Source organism: Erythrolamprus reginae, chromosome 10, assembly GCF_031021105.1.
Source record: "Erythrolamprus reginae isolate rEryReg1 chromosome 10, rEryReg1.hap1, whole genome shotgun sequence".
NCBI lineage: Eukaryota > Metazoa > Chordata > Lepidosauria > Squamata > Dipsadidae > Erythrolamprus > Erythrolamprus reginae.
The window spans coordinates 42363340-42386793 of record NC_091959.1 but is presented as its reverse complement, the minus strand read 5'-3'; the positions used below and the strand labels follow the sequence as shown (position 1 = coordinate 42386793).

The 23454-nt window shown below is 42.1% G+C and overlaps 1 protein-coding gene across 1 annotated transcript in view; it reads right to left on the bottom strand.

Moving 5' to 3' along the window:
• Window positions 1–1679: 1679 nt before the first annotated feature.
• The window catches only part of DGCR2 (DiGeorge syndrome critical region gene 2), a 67049-nt gene continuing 45274 nt past the window's right edge, over window positions 1680–23454 (bottom strand). Inside the window, 9 exon segments of the mRNA XM_070762867.1 lie at window positions 1680–6972; window positions 10772–10880; window positions 10882–11009; window positions 12756–12908; window positions 14429–14632; window positions 16226–16402; window positions 18500–18576; window positions 19580–19799; window positions 21308–21433. Coding sequence (XP_070618968.1) covers window positions 6725–6972; window positions 10772–10880; window positions 10882–11009; window positions 12756–12908; window positions 14429–14632; window positions 16226–16402; window positions 18500–18576; window positions 19580–19799; window positions 21308–21433 — 1442 coding nt within the window. The 3' untranslated portion in view covers window positions 1680–6724.

The window sequence follows — 23454 nt, the reverse complement described above, 5'->3', positions numbered from 1 at the left end:
AGACTTCAGAGGAGAATCAGAACTGCAGAAAAAACAATTGCTGCCAACCTGCCTTCCATTGAGGACCTGTATACTGCATGAGTCAAAAAGAGGGCTGTGAAAATGTATTGACCCCTCGCATCCTGGACATAAACCGTTTTAATTCCTACCCTCAAAATGTCACTACAGAGCACTGCACACCAAGACAGAAGAACATTGGGTCCAAAATCTGCCATGTTTCTTTGTATCATTTTCGTGTTGTTGTTTTTTCATGAATCTGTTTTGAAATCTTACAGAACTTCAGAATTTTAAAAATGTATTTGAAACCACTGCCCTCTGCAGTTACAACAAGGGCATTGCAGGAGCTCTCCAAGGTAGAAAAATTCTACTTTAATTAAAATTGCGTCCACCTCCAATTAAGAGGAAATTGCTTGACACCAGGTCAGATTTCTTGCCGGTTTTGCCCATTCTGGGGACAGAAATCAAGGCTGCTGGCAGAGATACCTGCAATGGAAACTGCAGTTTAATGTTTCCAAATGTAAAATAATGCACTTGGGGAAAAGGAATCCTCAATCTGAGTATTGTATTGGCAGTTCTGTGTTAGCAAAAACTTCAGAAGAGAAGGATTTAGGGGTCGTGATTTCTGACAGTCTCAAAACGGGTGAGCAGTGTGGTCGGGCGGTAGGAAAAGCAACTCTCTGGAACCAGCTCCCCCCAGAGATTAGAACTGCCCCTACTCTTCTTGCCTTTCGTAAGCTCCTTAAAACCCACCTTTGTCGTCAGGCATGGGGGAACTGAGACATCTCCCCCGGGCATATACAATTTATGCATGGTATGTTTGTATGTATGTTTGCTTAGTAAATGGGTTTTTTAAATATTTTAAATTATAATTTAGATTTGTCATGAACTGTTTTATTTTGTTGTGAGCCGCCCCGAGTCTGTGGAGAGGGGCGGCATACAAATCTAAATAATAAATAATTAATAAATAAAGTAGGATGCTTGGCTGCATAGCTAGAAGTATAACAAGTAGGAAGAGGGAGATTGTGATCCCCTTATATAGAGCGCTGGTGAGACCCCATTTGGAATACAGTACTGTGTTCAGTTATGGAGACCTCACCTACAAAAAGATATTGACAAAATTGAACGGGTCCAAAGACGGGCTACAAGAATGGTGGAAGGTCTTAAGCATAAAACGTATCAGGAAAGACTTCATGAACTCAATCTGTATAGTCTGGAGGACAGAAGGAAAAGGGGGGACATGATCGAAACATTTAAATATGTTAAAGGGTTAAATAAGGTTCAGGAGGGAAGTGTTTTTAATAGGAAAGTGAACACAAGAACAAGAGGACACAATCTGAAGTTAGTTGGGGGAAAGATCAAAAGCAACATGAGAAAATATTATTTTACTGAGAGTAGTAGATCCTTGGAACAAACTTCCAGCAGACGTGGTTGGTAAATCCACAGTAACTGAATTTAAACATGCCTGGGATAAACATATATCCATCCTAAGATAAAACACAGGAAATAGTATAAGGGCAGACTAGATGGACCATGAGGTCTTTTTCTGCCATCAGTCTTCTATGTTTCTATGTAAAATAATCTTTTCAAATGTTTCTAAGCCCCTCCTTTTGAGAGCCACTAGAATTGGTGAGCGTTCACCTTCCATCCCTTAGAATAAACACAAACACACAAGTTGAATGTTGATTCCTCTCAACAAAACACAATTTATTTGGCATCTAGATGGAATGTCTCTCACAGCATCTTGGGGGGAAGAAAAATGAAGATTAGTGTCCCCCCCCCCAAAAAAAAGAACCCCCACTCTTCTCCACCCCTTCCCCTGAAATAAAAACTTTTTAGAAAAAAAAAATCAAAATATTAGAACATAAAAAATGTCACAGGGACCGACTTATCACAGTATCAAATTTCGTTTCTGCATACTGTTCCGTGAAGTATCAAAATCTTAAATTTTCCCCGTCCCTCTGTTTATTTTTATACACACATGCCACAATTCAATTCAGCCACAAACCAACACCACAAGACTTTGAAAATTCAGCGGAAAATGTCTTTTCCAAAAAATAAAAAGCAGTGATTCGCTGATTGGCACATTCACTCACGCAAGTACACCCGTTGCCCTTCCAAGCGTACCAAAATCAGACATCCACTTTGCATGATGTAACTGGGAAAGAGCTGGACACACCTGAATGGGCCCAGAGCCGTAGAGCTTGGTGTTTGATTGACCTCCAATGGTTGACTCTAGGTTTCCCCAATTCTACTTTTCCCGCTACAACCTTGAAGCAAGAAGGGATTTTTGGTTTCAACAAGCTATTTGATTTTTTGTGGTGGTGGTGAGAATCGAAATAGTGAATGTTGGAGGGATTGAATGGGCAAACAGTGGTTTTTCACCAAATAGTACTATAATTTAGTTCACTTCTACTAAACCCTTCCTTTTTCTCAGCCCAGTTGAAATGAAATTTAGTCCATTTCTCCTGATCTTCAGAAGTTGGACAACCCATCCGACTTTCTCTACTTGTACCAATCTGGTTGAAATGAAATTTAATCCATTTCTCCTGATCCTCAGAAGTTGGACAACCCATCCAACTTTCTCTACTTGTACCTATCTGGTTGAAATGAAATTTAGTCCATTTCTCCTGATCTTCAGAAGGTGGACAACCCATCCAACTTTCTCTACTTGTACCTATCTGGTTGAAATGAAATTTAGTCCATTTCTCCTGATCTTCAGAAGTTGGACAACCCATCCGACTTTCTCTACTTGTACCAATCTGGTTGAAATGAAATTTAATCCATTTCTCCTGATCCTCAGAAGTTGGACAACCCATCCAACTTTCTCTACTTGTACCTATCTGGTTGAAATGAAATTTAGTCCATTTCTCCTGATCTTCAGAAGGTGGACAACCCATCCAACTTTCTCTACTTGTACCTATCTGGTTGAAATGAAATTTAGTCCATTTCTCCTGATCTTCAGAAGTTGGACAACCCATCCGACTTTCTCTACTTGTACCAATCTAGTTGAAATGAAATTTAGTCCATTTCTCCTGATCTTCAGAAGTTGGACAACCCATCCAATTTTCTCTACTTGTACCAATCTGGTTGAAATGAAATTTAGTCCATTTCTCCTGATCTTCAGAAGTTGGACAACCCATCCAACTTTCTCTACTTGTACCAATCTGGTTGAAATGAAATTTAGTCCATTTCTCCTGACCCTCAGAAGTTGGACAATCCATCCAACTTCTTTCTCCACCTGTACCCACCTGGTTGAGATGAACGGTGGACTTTATGCACAGATCTCCAACTTCCGTACCGTAATCTTATCTCTTGTTTATTAGCTCATCTGACTCATTTGAGGAGGCAAACAAACAAGACTCAGATTCAATGGAGCAATTCATAGATTCAATCCAGCAATGCTTTTCAAAAAAAAATGTGTTCAGGTCAAACCACAAGGTTTTACTGATTGGGGAATCTTGAGCTCTATAAACTTGCTACGTGCCCTCAATTAAAAGCAGAACAAAACATGAAACCCAAAATCACACCCACCGAGAATTGTCTTCTCTGGGAAGCTGACATCAAATATCAAAGGACATTTTGTCAAATGAAGTTTGTTGAGATCCAAAAGCAGCTTTTAAAATTTGCTTTTGGGTAAGAAATGACAAGCTATGGCCACGAGTGAGCTTGAGCCAATGGACCAAGTATGGTGTGAGCCATACCCCCATGGGAAGATGTAATCAGTATTTTAAAATTTTATTTCCACGTGAGAACCTTAAAGGAGCTGTCAATGCTCACACTGAAGTAGCCACGAACCAATGAATAACCTGGTGCATAATTGGTTTTAGGGAAAATATTTTTTTTTAATGTATGTATAAAAAGGAAAGGCTTGCTATTTCAAAAGTGTAGCAGTACCATTGGTTCTGTCTTCCCCTCCTCCAAATCCTTCTCTCTTTACATGGACGTGTAGCTTGGCCATCAGCTTCCAAACTCAGTTGTGCTTTGCTCAAGATCATAAAGCCAGCGTTTCTCCATCTTGGCAACTTCTAAGAGGGGCGGGAAAGACTTCAACTCCCAGAATTCCCCAGGCTGAGAGTTGAATTCTGGGAGTTGGAAATCCTCGATGGGTCGCCGAGGTTGAAAAAACATTAGTCATAAACAGTCACCCAAACCCCATTCACACTTACATATATAAAACCAAAGAAAGTCAGTACCTACAATGTATAAAACTGATGAAATGTGCTAAAAACGCACATAACCCGCTTTTTATTTCTTTTCTTATCCCCACCCCCATCCAATACTCTCAGTACCTGCCCCGGATCCAAAATTCTGACCTCAGACTTTGAGAAGGAGAGAAAGGAATGCTGCTTTGTTACCAGGTTGAGACAGCAAAGAACCAGGAGAGATTGTCCAGTGTCCCGTGGCCATTCCCACGCTCCTCCAAAGAGATCAGCCTTTCTATCTGTCTCACTCTGGGCCGTGGGTAGGCGAAGTTGGTTCTTCTATGACTTGTGGACTTCAACTCCCAGAATTCCTGAGCCAGCCATGCTAGCTGAGGAATTCTGGGAGTTGAAGTCCGCATGTCGTAGAAGAGCCAACTTTGCCTACCCACACTCTATCACTCAGACGGTGCTTAGCGAGGTTGGTGAGAACACTTGGGTTTTTTTATTTAAAAAAAAATTAAAGCAGACTTCCAAATCTTGTGGGGCAAGATCTAAGAGGTCAGCGAAGTGGAGTTGTAGAGTTCTACCTCGGACGTTATCTACCACACTTTCCAAGGGAAAGCATTATCTAAGTGAAGCGCGATTGTGGTACCGTAAATTTAGATTCTCATTGGATTCGTGATTGTTTAAAAGCAGGTTATCCCCAACCAACTTGGGCTTCCTTTCTGCTGAGTCAATTCGGGGTCTCTGAAGTCTGCACCCCACACTCCACCCCACCCAATGGGAGACCCACCTGTCAGGCTGGAGCCTCCCCAAGCAATCCCTAGACATGTGTGAAGATTAAAGGAAACTTGGGAGTGTTATTGGCCAAACTAGAACGCTCTCTCCTAGAACGACCCAAAAGCTAACCTACCATCAATATTACACTGGGATAGATAAGAAATGCAGAAGGGAGGAAAAATGAGGCAAAAAAAAAGGTTGAAATGAGAAGGCACCCTGTTACATGTAAGTACTGAGCCATGGGTCGTGTTTCTTCTGCCCTTCTAGGCCTCCCGCCTTTCATAAGGCAACAGGAACACACAAATGAAGGACTGGGAGTAAAGTTTCTGCTAACTCAACCTGGATATGCTTACTCAGGAGCAAGAGGCCAGCGACGGATCGAGATCGGCTTGGCTATAAGTTGCAAATCAACTCAACGTTTACAAGTTCTCACCCAGATCTCTCGGTGGGAACGGTGAGCGGAAGCACTAGGGGGAGAGATGCCTGTACTATTCAGGGGACCTTCTCAAGAGATACACAAGCCTGTACTACTCAGGGGATCCACCTTCACCCATCTCCAATTCCAAACCCCGAATACAACAAGAGGATATTGGGAAAGCTTTCGCTAAAGTTTGTGAGGCCACTGAGAGTCTGTACAGGGTTATTATTATTTGTTTCCCCTCCTAACTGCAAATTATTTTCCTAGCTTGTCTCTTGTTATAAGGCGTCGAATGAATCCTGCAGGATAAAGAAAGCTCGGAATCTAAACTATTGAGAACAAAAAGCAAAAAGAACAGAGATAAGAGAAGAAAATTAAAAGTGGACTGATTGGTCCGATCACAATTGTTTGTTTTTTTTCCACCTTGGAAATTCTATTATCCCCACACCAACTCCATCCCCAAAAACTCCCAAATACCCCCAGATTTATAATAGAGGGGGGGAAAAGGTCAGGGAGGGAATGCCATAGTCACTGAGTTGAAATGACCCAGTTGAGTATTAAAAAGCGACCAGATGGGTTTGAGTCTTAACGCTTCCTTTCCAGGAGGCAAATAGACAAGCCTTGGGCCAACTCATGTCATTCTTCTTTGCAAACGCAAGACTGGAAGCCGCGTGGAGATGAAGACCTTATGGACCCATCGCCTGTCTCTTTCTCCTTGGGTTCGTATATTTCAATAGACGACGATGGTCCTGGCGTGCCGTTTAGACATACCCAACAACCCAACCTCCAGTCTTCTTGAAGATTAAACCCAAGACTGGCAACGCAGGAGAACCAACAACCGACCAGCTGCATTCTGTTCCTGGAAGATCCGAAAATGCCCTGGCGGTCGAAGAGTTTCTACACCGCTTGGTCTTTCTTCTCCATGGTTTTACAGGGTGGCGAGATGGATATTCCCCGTCCACCCACCCTCGCCCCCCAAAAATCTATCCATAATTTTCTTCCACTTAAAAAAAGAAAGAAAGAAATTTAAAAACTGCACATCTTCTGGTGTTTTTTCCATTGCCAGTAGGGGGAAAAAAAAGCAACTAACTAACATTGTTTTTTACAACTTGGTTGTTCTTCTTCTTCCTCCTTCTGCAGAGGGTTAGGTAAGAATGGAACAGGACTGCCCAGGTCAAGTCTAAAACTCAAAGGGAGAATCTGAAAAAGCCAGACACAGGAGGGTTTTTTTTAATTTCCGAACTTCAGTCCGTGAAATTCAGCATTACCCCTCGTTACATCGGCCTGCTGGGCAAGCAGCTGCCCAACATTTATTGCTGACTTGCAGTTAATTGGGGGTAGGGGTTTTTTTTTTGTCCTCTCGCTTTGATTGCGTTTCCTTTTTTTATACCATGGTATTTAGAGAACAGCGGCTGTGGCGGGTACCGGCCAGGCCCTCCGAGAGCGTGCTTTCACTTAAAGGAGTGTCCGGTAGAACGAGGAGGGTGCTGCTGTCCGCTGAGTTTTCAAGGTCCATCGGGGACGGGCCGACGGAAGGAGGACGGGATTCGTCGGGGACTGGCGGAGATGATGGGTTGGCGTTTCCTAAGGACAGCTGAGGAGCGTTAGGGCCCGTCTGAGAGTGGACCCCATCTAGGAAGGGAAAATAAGGACAACATCAAGGCCCAAATCAATGCATTCCTTTTTTAAAAACAATATTTTTATTGTATTTTTTAAAAAGACAAACAAAGACGTATAACATTAAACACTCAAGGAGCTGCCATTGCTCCGCTTATCTTAGAAGTCTAACTACAGTGTTCCCTCGATTTTCGCGGGGGATGCTTTCCGAGACCACCCGCGAAAGTCGAATTTCCGCGAAGTAGAGATATGGAAGTAAATACACCATTTTTGGCTATGAACAGTGTCACAAGCCTTCCCTTAACACTTTAAAGCCCTAAATTGCAATTTCCCATTCCCTTAGCAACCATTTAGATTATTACTCACCATGTTTATTTATTAAAGTTTATTAAAAAAAATATTTATTAAAGGCAGACGAAAGTTTGGCGATGACACATGACGTCATCGGGCAGGAAAAACCGTGGTATAGGAAAAAAACCTGCGAAGTATTTTTTAATTAATATTTTTGAAAAACCATGGTATAGACTTTTTGCGAAGTTCAAACCCGTTAAAATCGAGGGAACACTGTACTACAAAAAGTAAAAACCTAACTGTAATCAGATCAATACAGAAATAACACACATTTATATCAGATACTTGTTGAATTTAACTCTGTATTCTTATGTTAATTAAATTTCTTTATCTATAAAATACTTATTCAAAAAATATAATATAATGAATAGCACATCTAACTTTATCATACTATAAACATTTTTAAACCGTTTTACTCTATCTTATAAAATTTCAAAACAATAAGTTCAAAAAGTTCTAAATTCTTGTTACTTTAACTTTTAATACTATTTTTAAAGTTCCACCATTCGTAGACTTCATCCCATATTTTATAAAATTCTGTTTCTACTTGATTATTCAAGCGTTTTGTCATCATGTCTAATTCTGCACATTCCATATTTTTTTTATAAACTTCTGTATCCTTTGGTATTTCCTTTTCTTTCCATTTCTGCGCAAATGCAATTCTTGCCTGTAGGTCTTTAGCTACAAGACAGACCCAGACTTCAGAAGATAATTAGAATTGCAGAAAAAAAACACCATTGCTACCAACCTTCTTTCCATTGAGGACCTGTATACTTCTCGAGTCAAAAAGAGGGCTGTGAAAATATTTACTCACCCCTCGCACCCTGGACACAAACTGTTTCAACTCCTACCCTCAAAACATTTGCTATGGTGATTATGGGGTCCTTGGTGTCTCTGGGCTTGTTTCTTGCAGACATTTCATTACCCAACTAGGTAACATCATCAGTGCTAGGTAGGAGTTAGGTTTGGTCTCTGTTTATATATGTTATACAGTGGTACCTCGGTTCTCAACCACAATTCGTTCCAGAAGTGTGGTCGAGAACCGATTTGGTCGAGTACCGAATTAATTTATCCCATAGGAAATAATGGAAATGGATTTAATTGGTTCCCAGCCCCTGTTGACTCGCTGGGAACCAATTAAATCTATTTTCTTTATTTCCTACGGGATAAAAAATCTGAGGAGCTCTATAGTCTAAGGGCTCCAAGCTGCACGAAGGGTGGGGGCGACTGCAATCCCGGCAGCTTCGGGGGGTTCCTTTCCTCAATACTTCGTCTTGTTACCTGTAAGCAGCTGCACCAACTTTCTCCTTCCTGGCGGCGGCAACGGCGGCGGCTTCCCTTCGAGTAGCAACAGCGCCGGGAACGTCACGTAATGAAGGGAAGCTGCTGGAGCGGTGGCAACTGCTGAGATGGCTCCGACGGTTTCCCTTCATCAAGTGACGTTCCCAGCGCTGTTGCTCCTCGAAGGGAAGCCGCCGCCGGGAAGGAGAAAGTTGGTGCAGCTGCCTACAGGTAACAAGACGAAGTATTGAGGAAAGCAGCCCCCCAAAGCTGCCGGGATTGCAGCCACCCCTGGCGGTAACATTTCGGATAATTAACAACATTTTCTGTGGCTGTTCGGTATCCGAATTTTTGTTTGGATACCGAAGGAAATTTTTGCTGAAAATGTTGTTCGGTATCCGAAATGTACGACAACCAAGGCATTCGAGAACCGAGGTACCACTGTATATGTTTATACATGTTATATATGTTTATACCGACATTGACAGGACAAGCCACTAGAATATAATCAGAGACCAAACCCCACTCCTTACACTAAGAACCCCCAAGTCCAGTTCTACTCTTCCCCTTCCTCCTCCCCTTTCCTTCTCTTTCACTCCACGAACCCCACTCCCTTCTAGCAGAGAGGGAAGTTAGTTAGTTAGTTAGTTAGTTAGTTAGTTAGTTAGTTAGTTAGTTAGTTAGTTAGTTAGTTAGTTAGTTAGTTAGTTAGTTACACTGGAGAAAACCAGGCAATGTGATTTTCGGGATGTGTTTTCTTATTTTGTCTCTCATATTTGAGGTCTACCTATGATGTCAATTACAGGCCTCGCTCATCTTTTTCTTTATTTTTATTAATATTTTTATCATTTTTCAAAAGACAAACATCATAAACAAAACACGTAACATAAAAAGGAGCTACAATCGCTCCACTCAAAATAGAAGTCTTCCTAATGCAAAAAGGAAAAACTATTATTGATTAGATCAATTCAGAGAAGTAAAAAAAATATCTATTACATTTCTCTACTTATAGACATATCTAATGATGAATTCAATTTTTTTTTAAAAAAAATCATTAAGCGGTTGTTTTTTTAATCCAACCAAGTATAAACCATCTCCCAGATTTTGTAAAATTCTGATTCTTCTTGATTATTTAACCTCCTCGTCATCATGCCGCTTGGCGGGACCCAGGGGAAGAGACTTCTCTGTGGCGGCCCCGGCCCTCTGGAACCAATTCCCCCCAGAAATTAGAGTTGCCCCCACCCTCCTTGCCTTTCGCAAGCTACTTAAAACCCACCTCTGCCGTCAGGCATGGGGGAATTGAGATCCTCTTTCCCCCTAGGCCTTTACAATTATATGCATGGTATGTATGTATGTATGTTTGGTTTTTATATTAATGGGTTTTTTTAATTGTTTTTAGTATTAGATTACTATTGTACACTGTTTTATTGTTACTGTTAGCCGCTCCGAGTCTCCGGAGAGGGGCGGCATACAAATAAATAAAATAAAATAAAATAAAATAAAATAAAATAAAATAAAATAAAATAAAATAAAATAAAATAAAATAAAATAAAATAAAATAAAATAAAATAATAAAATAGATAAAATAAAATAATAAAATAAAATAAATAAAATAAATAAAATAAATAAAATAAATAAAATAAATAAAATAAATAAAATAAATAAAATAAATAAAATAAATAAAATAAATAAAATAAATAAAATAAATAAAATAAATAAAATAAATAAAATAAATAAAATAAAATAAAATCAATAACTAAATAAATAAATAACTAAATAACAACTAACTAACTAACTAACTAACTAACTAACTAAATAAATAAATAAATAAATGTCTATCTCAGCACATTCTATAATTTTCCTAATTACCTCCTCTTCTTTGGGGATTTTCCATTTCTTTCCATCTTTGTGCAAAAACAATCCTGGCAGCTGCTAAAATATGAGTTACTCTCTCATCTTTTGCACAATGGCTTAGGCGAATTTGCACAATTGGCGTCTGACTAAATACTCTTTCCCCCCGCTATAGTTAGTTAGTTTGGTAATGAAGGATTTGCAAGAAAACAACCAAGCTCCGAGAACACCAAAGACTTCACTTATTTCTTTACTGAGTGGGAAACACTGAATGGGAAACCAGAAGTCAACCAGATGATTTTGGGCAAGACTTTGGAGCAAAGAAGGATACCTGGAAGAGAACAAAGAATGTTATCCGGGTTGATGGAAGCTTCGTAAGGTGGCGGAGGGTCGTCGGGATGTTGGATGTCCGGGTATTTGTACGCTGTGTAGGGCGGGGGGCGGGTCGTGGAAGTGAAAAGCACCGCCTTCTCCGTCGTCGGAAAGGTGCAGTGGCGTGAGTCCAGTTCCAAAGCCGTCTGGACCGTAATCAAAACCAGGTATCCTTCGGCCCAGGTTAAAATGATGCACTGTTAAAAAAAAAGAAGTGGTGGGGGTGTTTAGGGACACCAAAAGACCACGATTGCATCTTTTTAGTTCGTTCTGCAAAGCGTCCAGTTCAGAGTGGAACCGTGGAGCTTTAAAAATCTGGTTACAATGCTTCGCTTTTTAATAAAAAATTTAAACTTTTAAAATTTGTAACTTTTCTGAGTTAGGAGTTTAATTCCATCACCCCACCCCCCAAGTTTAGATAATGTTTCTTGCGTCGGCGGAAATAATATAAATACAGTGGTACCTCTACCTGAGAACGCCTCTACTTAAGAACTTTTCTAGATAAGAACCGGGTGTTCAAGATTTTTTTGCCTCTTCTCAAGAACCATTTTCTACTTAAGAACCCGAGCCCAGAAAAATTTCCCAGGAAATTTTAGAGTGGCACGAAGGCCCGGCCAGTTTCCTGCCATTCCCCCTGGGTTTCTCTCTCTGGCACAGTGTATGGGAGGCAGCCTTGGACCGGGTGTATGGGAGGCTTGTGCTCCACCTCGCCACCTCAGAGTCCCTCTTTCTTTCTTTTTTTAAGCCTTAAAGTTTTGGATTTTTTTGATTCCTTTCACCTCACCTTCTTCCTTCAGCAGCGACTGTCCTTCTCCCCTTAGAAACATAGAAACATAGAAGACTGACGGCAGAAAAAGACCTCATGGTCCATCTAGTCTGCCCTTATACTATTTCCTGTATTTTACCTTACAATGGATATATGTTTATCCCAGGGATGTTTAAATTCAGTTCCTGTGGATTTACCAACCACGTCTGCTGGAAGTTTGTTCCAAGGATCTACTACTCTTCAGTAGAATAATATTTTCTCACGTTGCTTTTGATCTTTCCCCCAACTAACCTCAGATTGTGTCCCCTTGTTCTTGTGTTCACTTTCCTATTAAAAACACTTCCCTCCTGAACCTTATTTAACCCTTTGACATATTTAAATGTTTCAATCATGTCCCCCCTTTTCCTTCTGTCCTCCAGACTCTGCAGATTGAGTTCATTCAGTCTTTCTTGATACGATTTATGCTTAAGACCTTCCACCATTCTTGTAGCCCGTCTTTGGACCCGTTCAATTTTGTCAATATCTTTTTGTAGGTGAGGTCTCCAGAACTGAACACAGTACTCCAAATGTGGTCTCACCAGTGCTCTATATAAGGGGATCACAATCTCCCTCTTCCTGCTTGTTATACCTCTAGCTAAGCCCTTCTTCCTCCTCCTACTCCCACCCAAATTCCGAGCTTTTATTTCTTTCCTAATGCGTTTGCAAGCATTATTCTACGGAGTCTACGGAGAGGGACGGCATACAAATCTAATAAATAATAATAATATTATTATTATTATTATTATTATTATTATTATTATTATTATTATTATTATTATTCGCTTTTACATTGATTCCTAAAGTAGAGGTACCACTGTACAGGTAGTCCTCAACGCAAGACGCAAAATTACAGGACTGCCTTCTGCCGCATGAATCACAGCATCCGGTTAGGTCTCACAAAGTCGGTCTTCTCCAGGTCCTGTCAACTGGACAGTGTCGCTTGGTGGGGCCTAGGGGGAGGACCTCTGGAACCAGCTGCCCCCGGAGATTCATACTGCCCCCACCCTCCTCGCCTTCCCAAAAAATCTGAAAACCTATTTATGCCACCAGGCCTAAAGACCACTGGAGGTAAGTCACGGAAAGTCCGAAATCTTTTACTCCACCCAAACTTCCCCGTCCGTCCGACCCGCACACTTACGGTTGGCTCCGATCAGAGATTCGATGCGCTCCCGGCGTCTCTGTCGCAGCCGGTGGACCATGAAGAGCAGGAGGGACAAAATGAGGAAGGAAGAGACGCAGCTGACAATGAGACGCATGCCGCTGGCCATGGAATCGAACAGACTGTTGCCGTCTGCAGGAGGGAAAGAGAACGGGGCGGCCCCTGTGATGGAGGGCTAAAACCTCTCGGGGGGGGGGGGTGTTCACCCTTGCAAACCAAGGAAGGTTTCTTTTTACGAAGATGGCTATGATACCTATAGCAACAGCGCGTATATATACCGCTTCCCAGTGCTTTCCAGCCCTCTCTAAGCAGTTTATAGAGTCAGCCTCTTGCCCCCAATGTGCTGGGTCCTCATTTTACCCACCTCGGAAGGATGGAAGGCTGAGTCAACCTTGAGCCAGTCAGGAGGGAGGAAGGGAGGGAGGGAGGGAGGGAAGGGAGGGAAGGGAAGGAAGGGGAGGGAGGGAGGAAGGGGAGGGAGGGAGGGAGGAAGGGAAGGAAGGAAGGAAGGAAGGGGAGGGAGGAAGGAAGGGGAGGGAGGGAGGAAGGGGAGGGAGGGAGGAAGGGGAGGGAGGGAGGGAAGGGAAGGAAGGGGAGGGAGGGAGGAAGGGGAGGGAGGGAGGAAGGGAGGAAGGGAAGGAAGGAAGGGGAGGGAGGAAGGGGAGGGAGGGAGGGAGGGAGGGAAGGAAGGAAGGAAGGAAGGAAGGAAGGAAGGAAGGAAGGAAGGAAGGAAGGAAGGAAGGAAGGAAGGAAGGAAGGAAGGAAGGAAGGAAGGAAGGAAGGAAATAGCAATAGCCTTTACACTTATATACCTCTTCCAGCCCTCCCTAAGCAGTTTACAGAGTCAGCCTCATGCCCCCAACAATCTGGGTCCTCATTTTATCCATCTCAGAAGAGTGGAAAGTTGAGCCAACCTTGAGCCTGGTGAGATTCAAACTGCCAAATTGCAATAGAACTGGTTTTGTTGAAATATCATGAGAATTAGCTTTGTATTATGGTTGTTTCAGTTGTCCGTGTTATTCATTTGTATCCTGCCTTTATTCTATTTATAAATAACTCAAGGCGGTGAATATATTCAATTCTCCTTCTCCCCAAAGAACAACCCTGTGAGGCGGGTTGGGCTGAGATAGAGGGATTGGCCCAAAATTATCTAGTTGCCTTTCGTGGCTTAGGCGAAAGTAGAACTCACCATCTCCTAGAGATTGGCCCAAAATTAACCTGTTGCTTCCCCCCCCCCCCTTCCCTAATCCAGGACTAGAATTCCCAGTCTCCTGGTGATTGGCCCAAAGTCACCCATCCAGCTTTCTTGTCTAGAATTGGACTCGAGCTCACCATCTCTTGATGATTGGCCCAAATTTCACCCAACCAGCTTTCAGGGCTAAGGCAGGACTAGAACTCCCAGTTCCTAGCCTATGGCCTTCACCATTAGAACAAAGCGACTCACTTTTTATATATATTTATTTATCCCGCTGGCCACGAAAGCATCTTCAGACAACACTGGATCCCTCAGCATTAGTGCCAGTTGTTTTTTTAAAAACTTTGTACCTTTTATTTGTTTTAGTTTTTAAAAATCACTAACGCTTTGTGTTTTACCCCTCCTACCCTGCTCTATTATTGCAATGAAGATTGGCTTAGAGAGAAGCCAGACTTACCAGGATCCGAGCAGGTAAATTTGCAGCACTCCTTGGGATCCTTGAGGGAATGCTGACAGCCCTGCGGACGCTCGCACAACGCCGCCACGCACACCTCGGGCTCGCCGTTGTGACATGTGCAACTTAAGCAGGGGTCGTCCCCTTTAGGTGTGAAATTGTAGCCTTCGTCGACGATGTTATCTTTGATATCCACGCAGGTCTGGCCTAGATCAAGGAGGGAAAGTGGGGTGGGGAGGTGGGAGAAAACCATCTTTATTTTGGCCAATTCTCTTCGGTCCTCACATCCTGGACATAAATCGTTTGAACGTCTACCCTCAAAATGAGGCTCTACAGATCTGCAGAGGAATCATTGAGTCTGTCATCTGCACCTCTACAACTGTCTGGTTTGGTGCTGCAACCCAACAAGACCGACACAGACTTCAGAGGAGAATCAGAACTGCAGAAAAAACAATTGCTACCAATCTGCCTTCCATTGAGGACCTGTGTACTGCACGATTCAAAAAGGGGGCGGTGAAAATATCTACATACCCCTCACATCCTGGACATAAACTGTTTCAACGCCTACTACCCTCAAAATGTTGCTACAGAGCACTGCACACCAAGACAACTAGACACAAGGACAGTTTTCCCCCTGTATGCCATCACTCTGCTAAACAAATAATTCTCTCAATACTGCCAAATAATTTACCAAAACTGCATTACAGTGTTCCCTCGATTTTCGCCGGTTCGAAGTTCGTGAATAGCCTATACCACAATTTTTCAAAAAATATTAATTAAAAAAATACTTCGTGGGTTTTTTCCTATACCACGGTTTTTCCCACCCGATGACGTCATATGTCATCGCCAAACTAATAATTTTTACAAATAAATAACAAAAAAATAATTATTGTTAATAAATAATTATGTTTATAAATATCAGGATCACTAAGTGTCTTATTCAATGGTGAGTACCAGTAATAATGGTGAGTAAATGGTTGTTAAGGGAATGGGAAATGGTAATTTATGGGTTTAAAGTGTTAAGGGAATGCTTGTGATACTGTCCATAGCCCAAAATGGTGTATTTACTTCCGCATCTCTACTTTGCGGAAATTCGACTTTCGCAGGCGGTCTTGGAACGCATCCCCTGCGAAAATTGAGGGAACACTTTACTGTTATTCTTCTATTCCTTACTAGTATCTATCGCTTTCCACTTATTACTACAACCATGTGTCTTTCAATTTATATTGTTTTTACTTGTTTCCTAGCACCATTTGATAGCTTATTAGTAACCTTGACTATCACTGTGTTGTATCTTTTTATTATTGATGAATGTATTTTATTCTCCTTAAGTACACTGAGAGCATATGCACCAAAGACAAAATCCTTGTGTATCCAATCACACTTGGATAATAAAGAATTCTATTCTATTAAGAACGGCCAAGATTCACTTTGAATGTGGCAAGGAAGGTCATAAAATGGGTCCAAACTCGCAGAGAGCAACAAAAATTGTGATTGTAAGTCAAAGACTATCTGTATTCTTCATACTTTCCACAAAATAAGTAGCTAATTCCCCCCCTTAATGGCCAGAAATACTTTAGATAGATCTGCAATTCCAAGATTAGGAAAGATGATCGCTTAGATTGGATTAAGAATACTTCAAGATCAACCCAGTCTTTAAGATATATATTGAACTAGACGTTCTTAACAAATAAGTAAATATTTGGGTTTTCCTTCCCAAGGCAGCAGATAAAAGTCCGGTTCTATTCTACGTGTTTGATCCAGCAGGTTCATTAATAGAGGGAGGAGGGACTAACTTACTTCGCTTGCAAAGAAAGGAGGATTTTTCGTAGCAGTTCTCGGCGTACCAGCTGTGAAAACCGTGGTGCCGGAGAATTGGGAAGTGGGAGCACTGAAATTGGGCGCAGAGGATGTTTTCGTTTTCAGAGAGAGAGGTGCTAAAGGTAGGATTTGGGGGCAGAAATACTTCCGATGAGCCTGAAATGACAAAACGGAGGAAAATAGGATTGGTCAAGCTGTGTGGTGCCGTCTACATAGAAACATAGAAGATTGGCGGCAGAAAAAGACCTCATGGTCCATCTAGTCTGCCCTTATACTATTTCCTGTATTTTATCTTAGGATGGATATATGTTTATCCCAGGCATATCAGTTCCTGTGGATTTAGCAACCACAGTTGAGCTTGTACTTTTCTGAATCATTTTTTCTTCTGATTTCAAAAATGCATATAGATTTTCTGTAGCAGGTGTAGTTTCTATGGAGCAGCATCATTATTACAAGGTATAGGAAACATGCTGCCGACATTAAGAAGGCAGTAATCTACATATCAGAAATAACTTAATAACAAAAATGCTTCTATATAACTAAGCAAAACTAAGCATATTTTTGGAATCAGCACATCAAACTCCACGAAATGGACATACAGTGATCCCCCGCTCGTTGCGAGGGTTCCGTTCCAGGACCCCCCGCAACGAGCGGGTTTTCGCGAAGTAACGCTGCGGAAGTAAAAACACCATCTGCGCATGTGCAGATGGTGTTTTAAACTTCCGCAGCGCTAGCGAGGAGCCGAAGATTGGGGGGCGGCGCGGCTCTTTTAAAACATCGGATCAAGCCCGGCTCCTCTCAGCCCAGCATCCCGGGCCAAGCGGCTGCCTTCCGTGACTGAGCCTGGCTGGCCCGGAAGATCGTAGCGCGCGTTGGCTGCAGCGGCGGCGACATTGCTGCCGGCTTGGCTTCGCTCGCCGCTGCAGCCAACGCGCGCTACGATCTTCCGGGCCAACCAGGCTCAGTCACGGAAGGCAGCTGCTTGGCCCGGGATGCTGGGCCGAAAGGAGCCGGGCTTGAAGATCGCAGCGCGCGTTGGCTGCGGTGGCGAGGGCTTGCGATGGAGGGTGGAGGAAGCGGCCATGGGAGGGCGAGCTGCCTCAGGGAGGAGGATCGGGCGGGACCAGGTGGGGGCTGGAATTTCTCCGCCAGGGCGAAGGGCGGGCGAGCGGCGAAGGGCGGGCGAGCAGGTGCTAGGGAGGGCTTCTCGCCCTCCCGCCAGCAAGAGGGGGAGCGAACAGCGTGGGCAGGCGAAGGGCGGGCGAGCGGCAGCGAGGAGTTTGCGTGGGCGGTGGGGAAACTCCTCGCTGATGGCAGCAAGAGGGGGAAGACCCAGGGAAGCCGCCCAGCAGCTGATCTCCCGGTTGCCATCTACGCATGCGTGCCCATAGAAAAAAAAGGGCACGCATGCGTAGATGGTATTTTGACTTCCGGGTTGAAAAATCGCAAATTACCCTGTTCGCAATGGTCGGGGACGCAATAACCGGGGGATCACTGTATTACTTTTGCTGATATATTTTTTGTGTGTGTTGACCAGTGTTTACATAGAAACATAGAAGATTGACGGCAGAAAAAGACCTCCTGGTCCATCTAGTCTGCCCTTACAATATTTCCTGCATTTTATCCTAGGATGGATATATGTTTATCCCAGGCATGTCAGTTCCTGTGGATTGACCAACCACGTCTGCTGGAAGTTTGGGCCAAGCATCTACTACTCTTTCAGTAAAATAATATTTTCTCACGTTGCTTTTGATCTTTCCCCCAACTAACCTCAGATTGTGTCCCCTTGTTCTTGTCTTCACTTTCCTATTAAAAACACTTCCCTACTGAACCTTATTTAACCCTTGAACATATTTAAATGTTTCGATCGTGTCCCCCCTTTCCCTTCTGTCCTCCAGACTATACAGATTGAGTTCATGAAGTCTTTCCTGATACGTTTTATGCTTGAGACCTTTCACCATTTTTGTCGCCTGTCTTTGGACCGGTTCAATTTTATCCATATCTTTTTGTAGGTGAGGTCTCCAGAAATGGACACAGCATTCCAAATGTGGTCTCACCAGCGCTCTATACAGTGGGATCACAATCTCTCTCTCCTGATTCCTACTTCAACCTATTTGCTGGAAAAACACTCAAAAGCTAAACAGATCGAGGAACAAAGTCATGCAGGTCAGGGTAATGTTAGGGCATCAATGGGCCTTAATTAATAACTAATGAATTAGTTTTAGTTCAAGAAGCACAGATTTCAAGACTTGCCTTTATAAGCGACTTCCCAATGGCCTTCAAGAGAATTGTTTCGGTTGGTGATGACGAACTGATATCCAACCCAAAACCTTCCGTTGGAAATTTAGGACAAGAAAAAAGAAAAGTTGTAACACGTCAGTGAGGATAACACTGCACTGGAGAAAGTTAATTCAATGTTGGAAAACACACACACCACGAGAAACAAGTTCAAATTTTACACCAAGGGTTTGTTGTTATATCCAAACTCCCCTCTGGTATAACTGAGAATATACAGGGGGTGGACAAAAAAATGGAAACATCTTGCATCTCTTCTGTGGAATCCAGATTTGTGAAGCTCCCTTCAAACAGTTTTTGTGGAAACTGGGTTCTGTACGTATCTATTGAGCTCTGCAGTGATTTTAGGAGCTGCGGTCTTGCGATCCGCTCTAACAATTGGCTTTAAAGTCCGATGGTCTCTCTCAGACAACTTCGACTTTCAACCAGACCTGTGCTTGGCTGAGGACGTTTTCCCTTCTCTTTCAAAAGCAGTCATGACTTTTGAGACATGACCTCTTGAAATGCCAAACATTCGGGCACTTTCTGTTACACTAACGCCTGCAATTCAAGCACCAACAATTTGGCCTCTTTGAAAGTCTGAGAGGTCTGCCATTTCTAGAAGGTTATGACCAATTTCCTTAAATTTCTGTAAACAAAAAAGGTAGTTCTCAAAAACCTCTCCAATATGTTGGAAGCGTAAAAAAGAAAGAGGCACGTTCTACCCCCAATGGTGGACATGCACACAGGCAAAAAAGTTTTGGAATAAAATAACAAATTGGTTAAAAGAAATAGCAAATGAAGAAATTTAAAAAAAACAGAATTATATTTATTGGGTATTTTTAATAAAAAAATAGAAAAAGAAGTAAGATACCTAGTTATACATATACTAACAGCTGCCAGAATAGTCTATGCCCAACAGTGGAAAACAGATAAAATACCGGAAGAAAACATAATAATTAAAAAAATACTAGACTGTGCGGAGATGGACAGGCTATCCAAAAGATTAGAGGGAAAAGAAGAATCAGATTACTATAAAACATGGGCAAAATAACTCACCGGCGTTGATCTTTCCGGCCGAAGGTCTTCTCCTCAGAGTCCCACTCTTGCTGTAGAATGAACTTCAGCTCCTGGTCGGTGGTAAAGGTGGCCAAAGAAGCATTCACCTTCTGGCAAGTTTGTACAGCATCCCAATAGTTCTCTCCGTTTAAGTACACCCGATAGCAGCTGGCTGTGCCCTCGTAGTGGTGCCACCCTGATGGGCATTTCCCCAGGAAACATGGAAGAGAGAAGGGAAAACAATTCCCCACCTAGTTAGGATCTGAAAACACACACACACACACAGATGGAAGAGAGAAAGCATGTTTCTCAACCTATTTGGACCGGGAGTCACTGCTCACAGTCACTCATGCCCTCATCACCTCGAGGCTCGACTACTGTAACGCTCTCTACATGGGGCCACCTTTGAAAAGTGTTCGGAAACTTCAGATCGTGCAGAATGCGGCTGCAAGAGCTATCATGGGCTTTCCTAAATACGCCCATGTCACACCAACACACCACAGTCTGCATTGGTTGCCGATCAGTTTCCGGTCACAATTCAAAGTGTTGGTTATGACCTATAAAGCCCTTCATGGCATCGGACCAGGTTATCTCCGGGACCGCCTCCTGCCGTACGAATCCCAGCGACCGGTTAGGTCCCACAGAGTTGGCCTTCTCCGGGTCCCGTCAACTAAACAATGTCGTTTGGCGGGACCCAGGGGAAGAGCCTTCTCTGTGGCGGCCCCGGCCCTCTGGAACCAACTCCCCCCAGAGATTAGAATAGCTCCCACCCTTCTTGCCTTTCGCAAGCTTCTTAAAACCCACCTTTGTCGTCAGGCATGGGGGAATTAAGATATTCTTTCCCCCTCGGCTTCCACAATTTATGTATGGTACGTTTGTATGTATGATTGGTTTTTAAAATAAGGGTTTTTAGCTTCTTTAGTATTGGATTGTCGCACGTTGTTTTTATTACTGTTGTTAGCCACCCCGAGTCTACGGAGAGGGGTGGCATACAAATCCAATCAAATGAATGAAATGAAATGAATGAAAGCATTTTTCTCAAACTTGACAACTTTAAGATGGACTTCAACTGGCTGGGACCGCAGGGGTAGGCAAAGTTGGCTCTTGTATGACTTGTGGACTTCAACTCCCAGAATTCCTGACCCAATCATGCTAGCTCAGGAATTCTGGGAGTTGAAGTCCACAAGTCATACAAGAGCCAACTTTGCCTACCTTTGGGCTGGGGAATTCTGGGAGTTGAAGTCCACCCATCTTAAAGCTGCCAACCTTACAATACATAGGTGGCTATCAGAAATCACAAAGAAGGAAATTGAATTTACCCCTGAAGGCATGTTACTAAGAATTTGGAAGAAAAAAAAACCTTCCAAACAAACCCGGTATCTAATGACACGTATAATAACTGCAGCCAGAATATCCTACGCCCCATTATGGAACAATGAAAAGACCCGATCAGAAAACAATACTATAGATACAATCTATAAATACGTAGAAATGGCCAAATTGACTACGGATTACGGAATAAACGATAAAGAATTTGACGAGACATGGAATATTTGGTATAAATGGATTGAAGATAGAAACAAGATAGCACGATACAATTTGTTAGTGTACACAGAAATAGATAAACACACAAACTTGACATAGACAATGTTGAAGGGAATTCAAGAACAGATGGATAAGTAGAGAAAGTCATTTTATCTGGTTCTTGTTTCCAAGTCCGCAACTTACTACTAAATCGAACCGGCTGTGCCATGTTGATGGTGTGGAAGCGCGTTGTGTCTCCTCCTCTTCCACGATTGTGCCTGGAATCCACATTTTCCTTTCCGTGATAAATCCGTTGGTCCCCTGTATAGTCTAGGAGAAAGGCAAGGCAAAGCACAGGAAGCTTCAGTTAAGCAAGGATGAGCTAGTGGATTTTTCACCCCATATTTAACTTCAATTTAACATAACCAATAGTTTGTTCGTTCATTCATTCATTCATTCATTCAATTTTTATGCGGCCCTTCTCCTTAGACTCAGGGCGGCTTACAACATGTTAGCAATAGCACTTTTTAACAGAGCCACCATATTGCCTCCACAATCGGGGTCCTCATTTGACCCACCTCGGAAGGATGGAAGGCTGAGTCAACCTTGAGCCGGTGGTGAGATTTGAACCGCTGACCTACAGATCTACAGTCAGCTTCAGTGGCCTGCAGTACAGCACTCTACCTGCTGTGGCACCCTGGCTCATGATAGTTCTCTCCACCCAAGAAAATATTTTAGAATTATCTATTATTAAAAATGTTCAAATAGGCCTGGAAGGGAAGGGGGATTCGGGCTATTATAAAATATGGGAGAACCTCTATAATTGGAAGAAAGAAGGAAGGAGGGAGGGAGGGGGGGAGGGAGGGAGGGAGGGAGGGATGGAGGGAAGGAAGGAAGGAAGGAAGGAAGGAAGGATAAAAGAAAAGAATCTATACAGAAAGAGTTTAAAAGATTAAAATTTAAATTTGTAGAAAAGTAAGCAAATATGTAAATATGCAAAGCAATACGTTAACTAAAATAAGATAAAAATGTATATATCTCTGACCGAAATTCTGAATGAGAGTGGATGTAAATATTCCAAACATGTTTTATTTATGTCTGAGTTTTTCTCTCTCACTCTTTTTCTTATTCATTTTTGTCTTTCCTTTTTCTGTTTGGTTTTTTATTTCCTTAGTATTTATAATGTTTATACAAATTTGTTGAAAGTTTAATGTTGTTGTTGCTGCTATTTAGTGTTTTCTTTTGTTTTTTAATTCAATTTAAAAAAATTTAAAATGTTTAAATAGGCCTATGGATATTTGCATTTTTGAATCATGAAAATACATTAAAAGGGGCCTTGGAAAACAGACAGAATACAAAGATTAGATCAATTCATCTGATCCCTTTCACCATTATACTGTTGTGAGATTTGCTTAATATTCTCCTTTCTTTTCTTTTTTTGGGGGTAATTTTTTTTCCCCTCCTCCATCACAAAACATACAATACAAAATACCTTCTCTTTTTAGTACAATAAAACGCGATTTGATTAGTACATCATACATAATCACAAAAAATCATTAAATCCGTTTAATGTCGGTATCAGTAACTTTTTTTTTTTTTTTGCTGGATCTAACTTTGTCATCCGAATTAACCAATTGTCTAAATTATTTCACCGTTAGGTCCATTACCTTATGATTAAATTTCATTTTTAATATTTCTTCAAAGATTTAATACAAATCAAAATCTTTCTAGCTAATTAAGCATTAAGTCTTTCTTTGATTTTAAAAAAAAATGTAAAATTATTTTTGCCTCTGTTGTATTTTCCATACTGGTATTTTTTATATTGTACCTTGGCTTTTGTTAGCAGCACGTAATAACGGAGATAAAAGAGAATTCATGCAAACTGTTAACTGGATGTTAAAATGATCTTTATTTTTATCACTCTGCTGGTGTCAGCAAAAGTTTTGGCTCAAAATCAGTGGGCGAGCGTACTTCAAAGAGAGCGGATGGTGGGTTGACCCAAATAAAAGAGACAGAATCAGCCGATAGAAATCTATATATTATCGAGGTATTCCTAGGAGGTTTCGAGAGAGATGTTTGCAATGTTAGATGTCACATTAATTACTGTGCCCTTTCTCAGCTTGAGAAACTGTATATAGTTCAGGAATAGGCAAAGTTAGCTCTTCTATGACTTGTGGACTTCAACTCCCAGAATTCCTGAGCTAGCATGATTGGCTTAGGAATTCTGGGAGTTGAAGTCTACAAGTCATAGAAGAACCAACTTGGAGCTGAGCTAGGCAAACGGCTCGCGTGCCACCAGATATGGCTCCATCTGCCACCTGACACCCGTGCCATAGGTTCGCCATCACTGT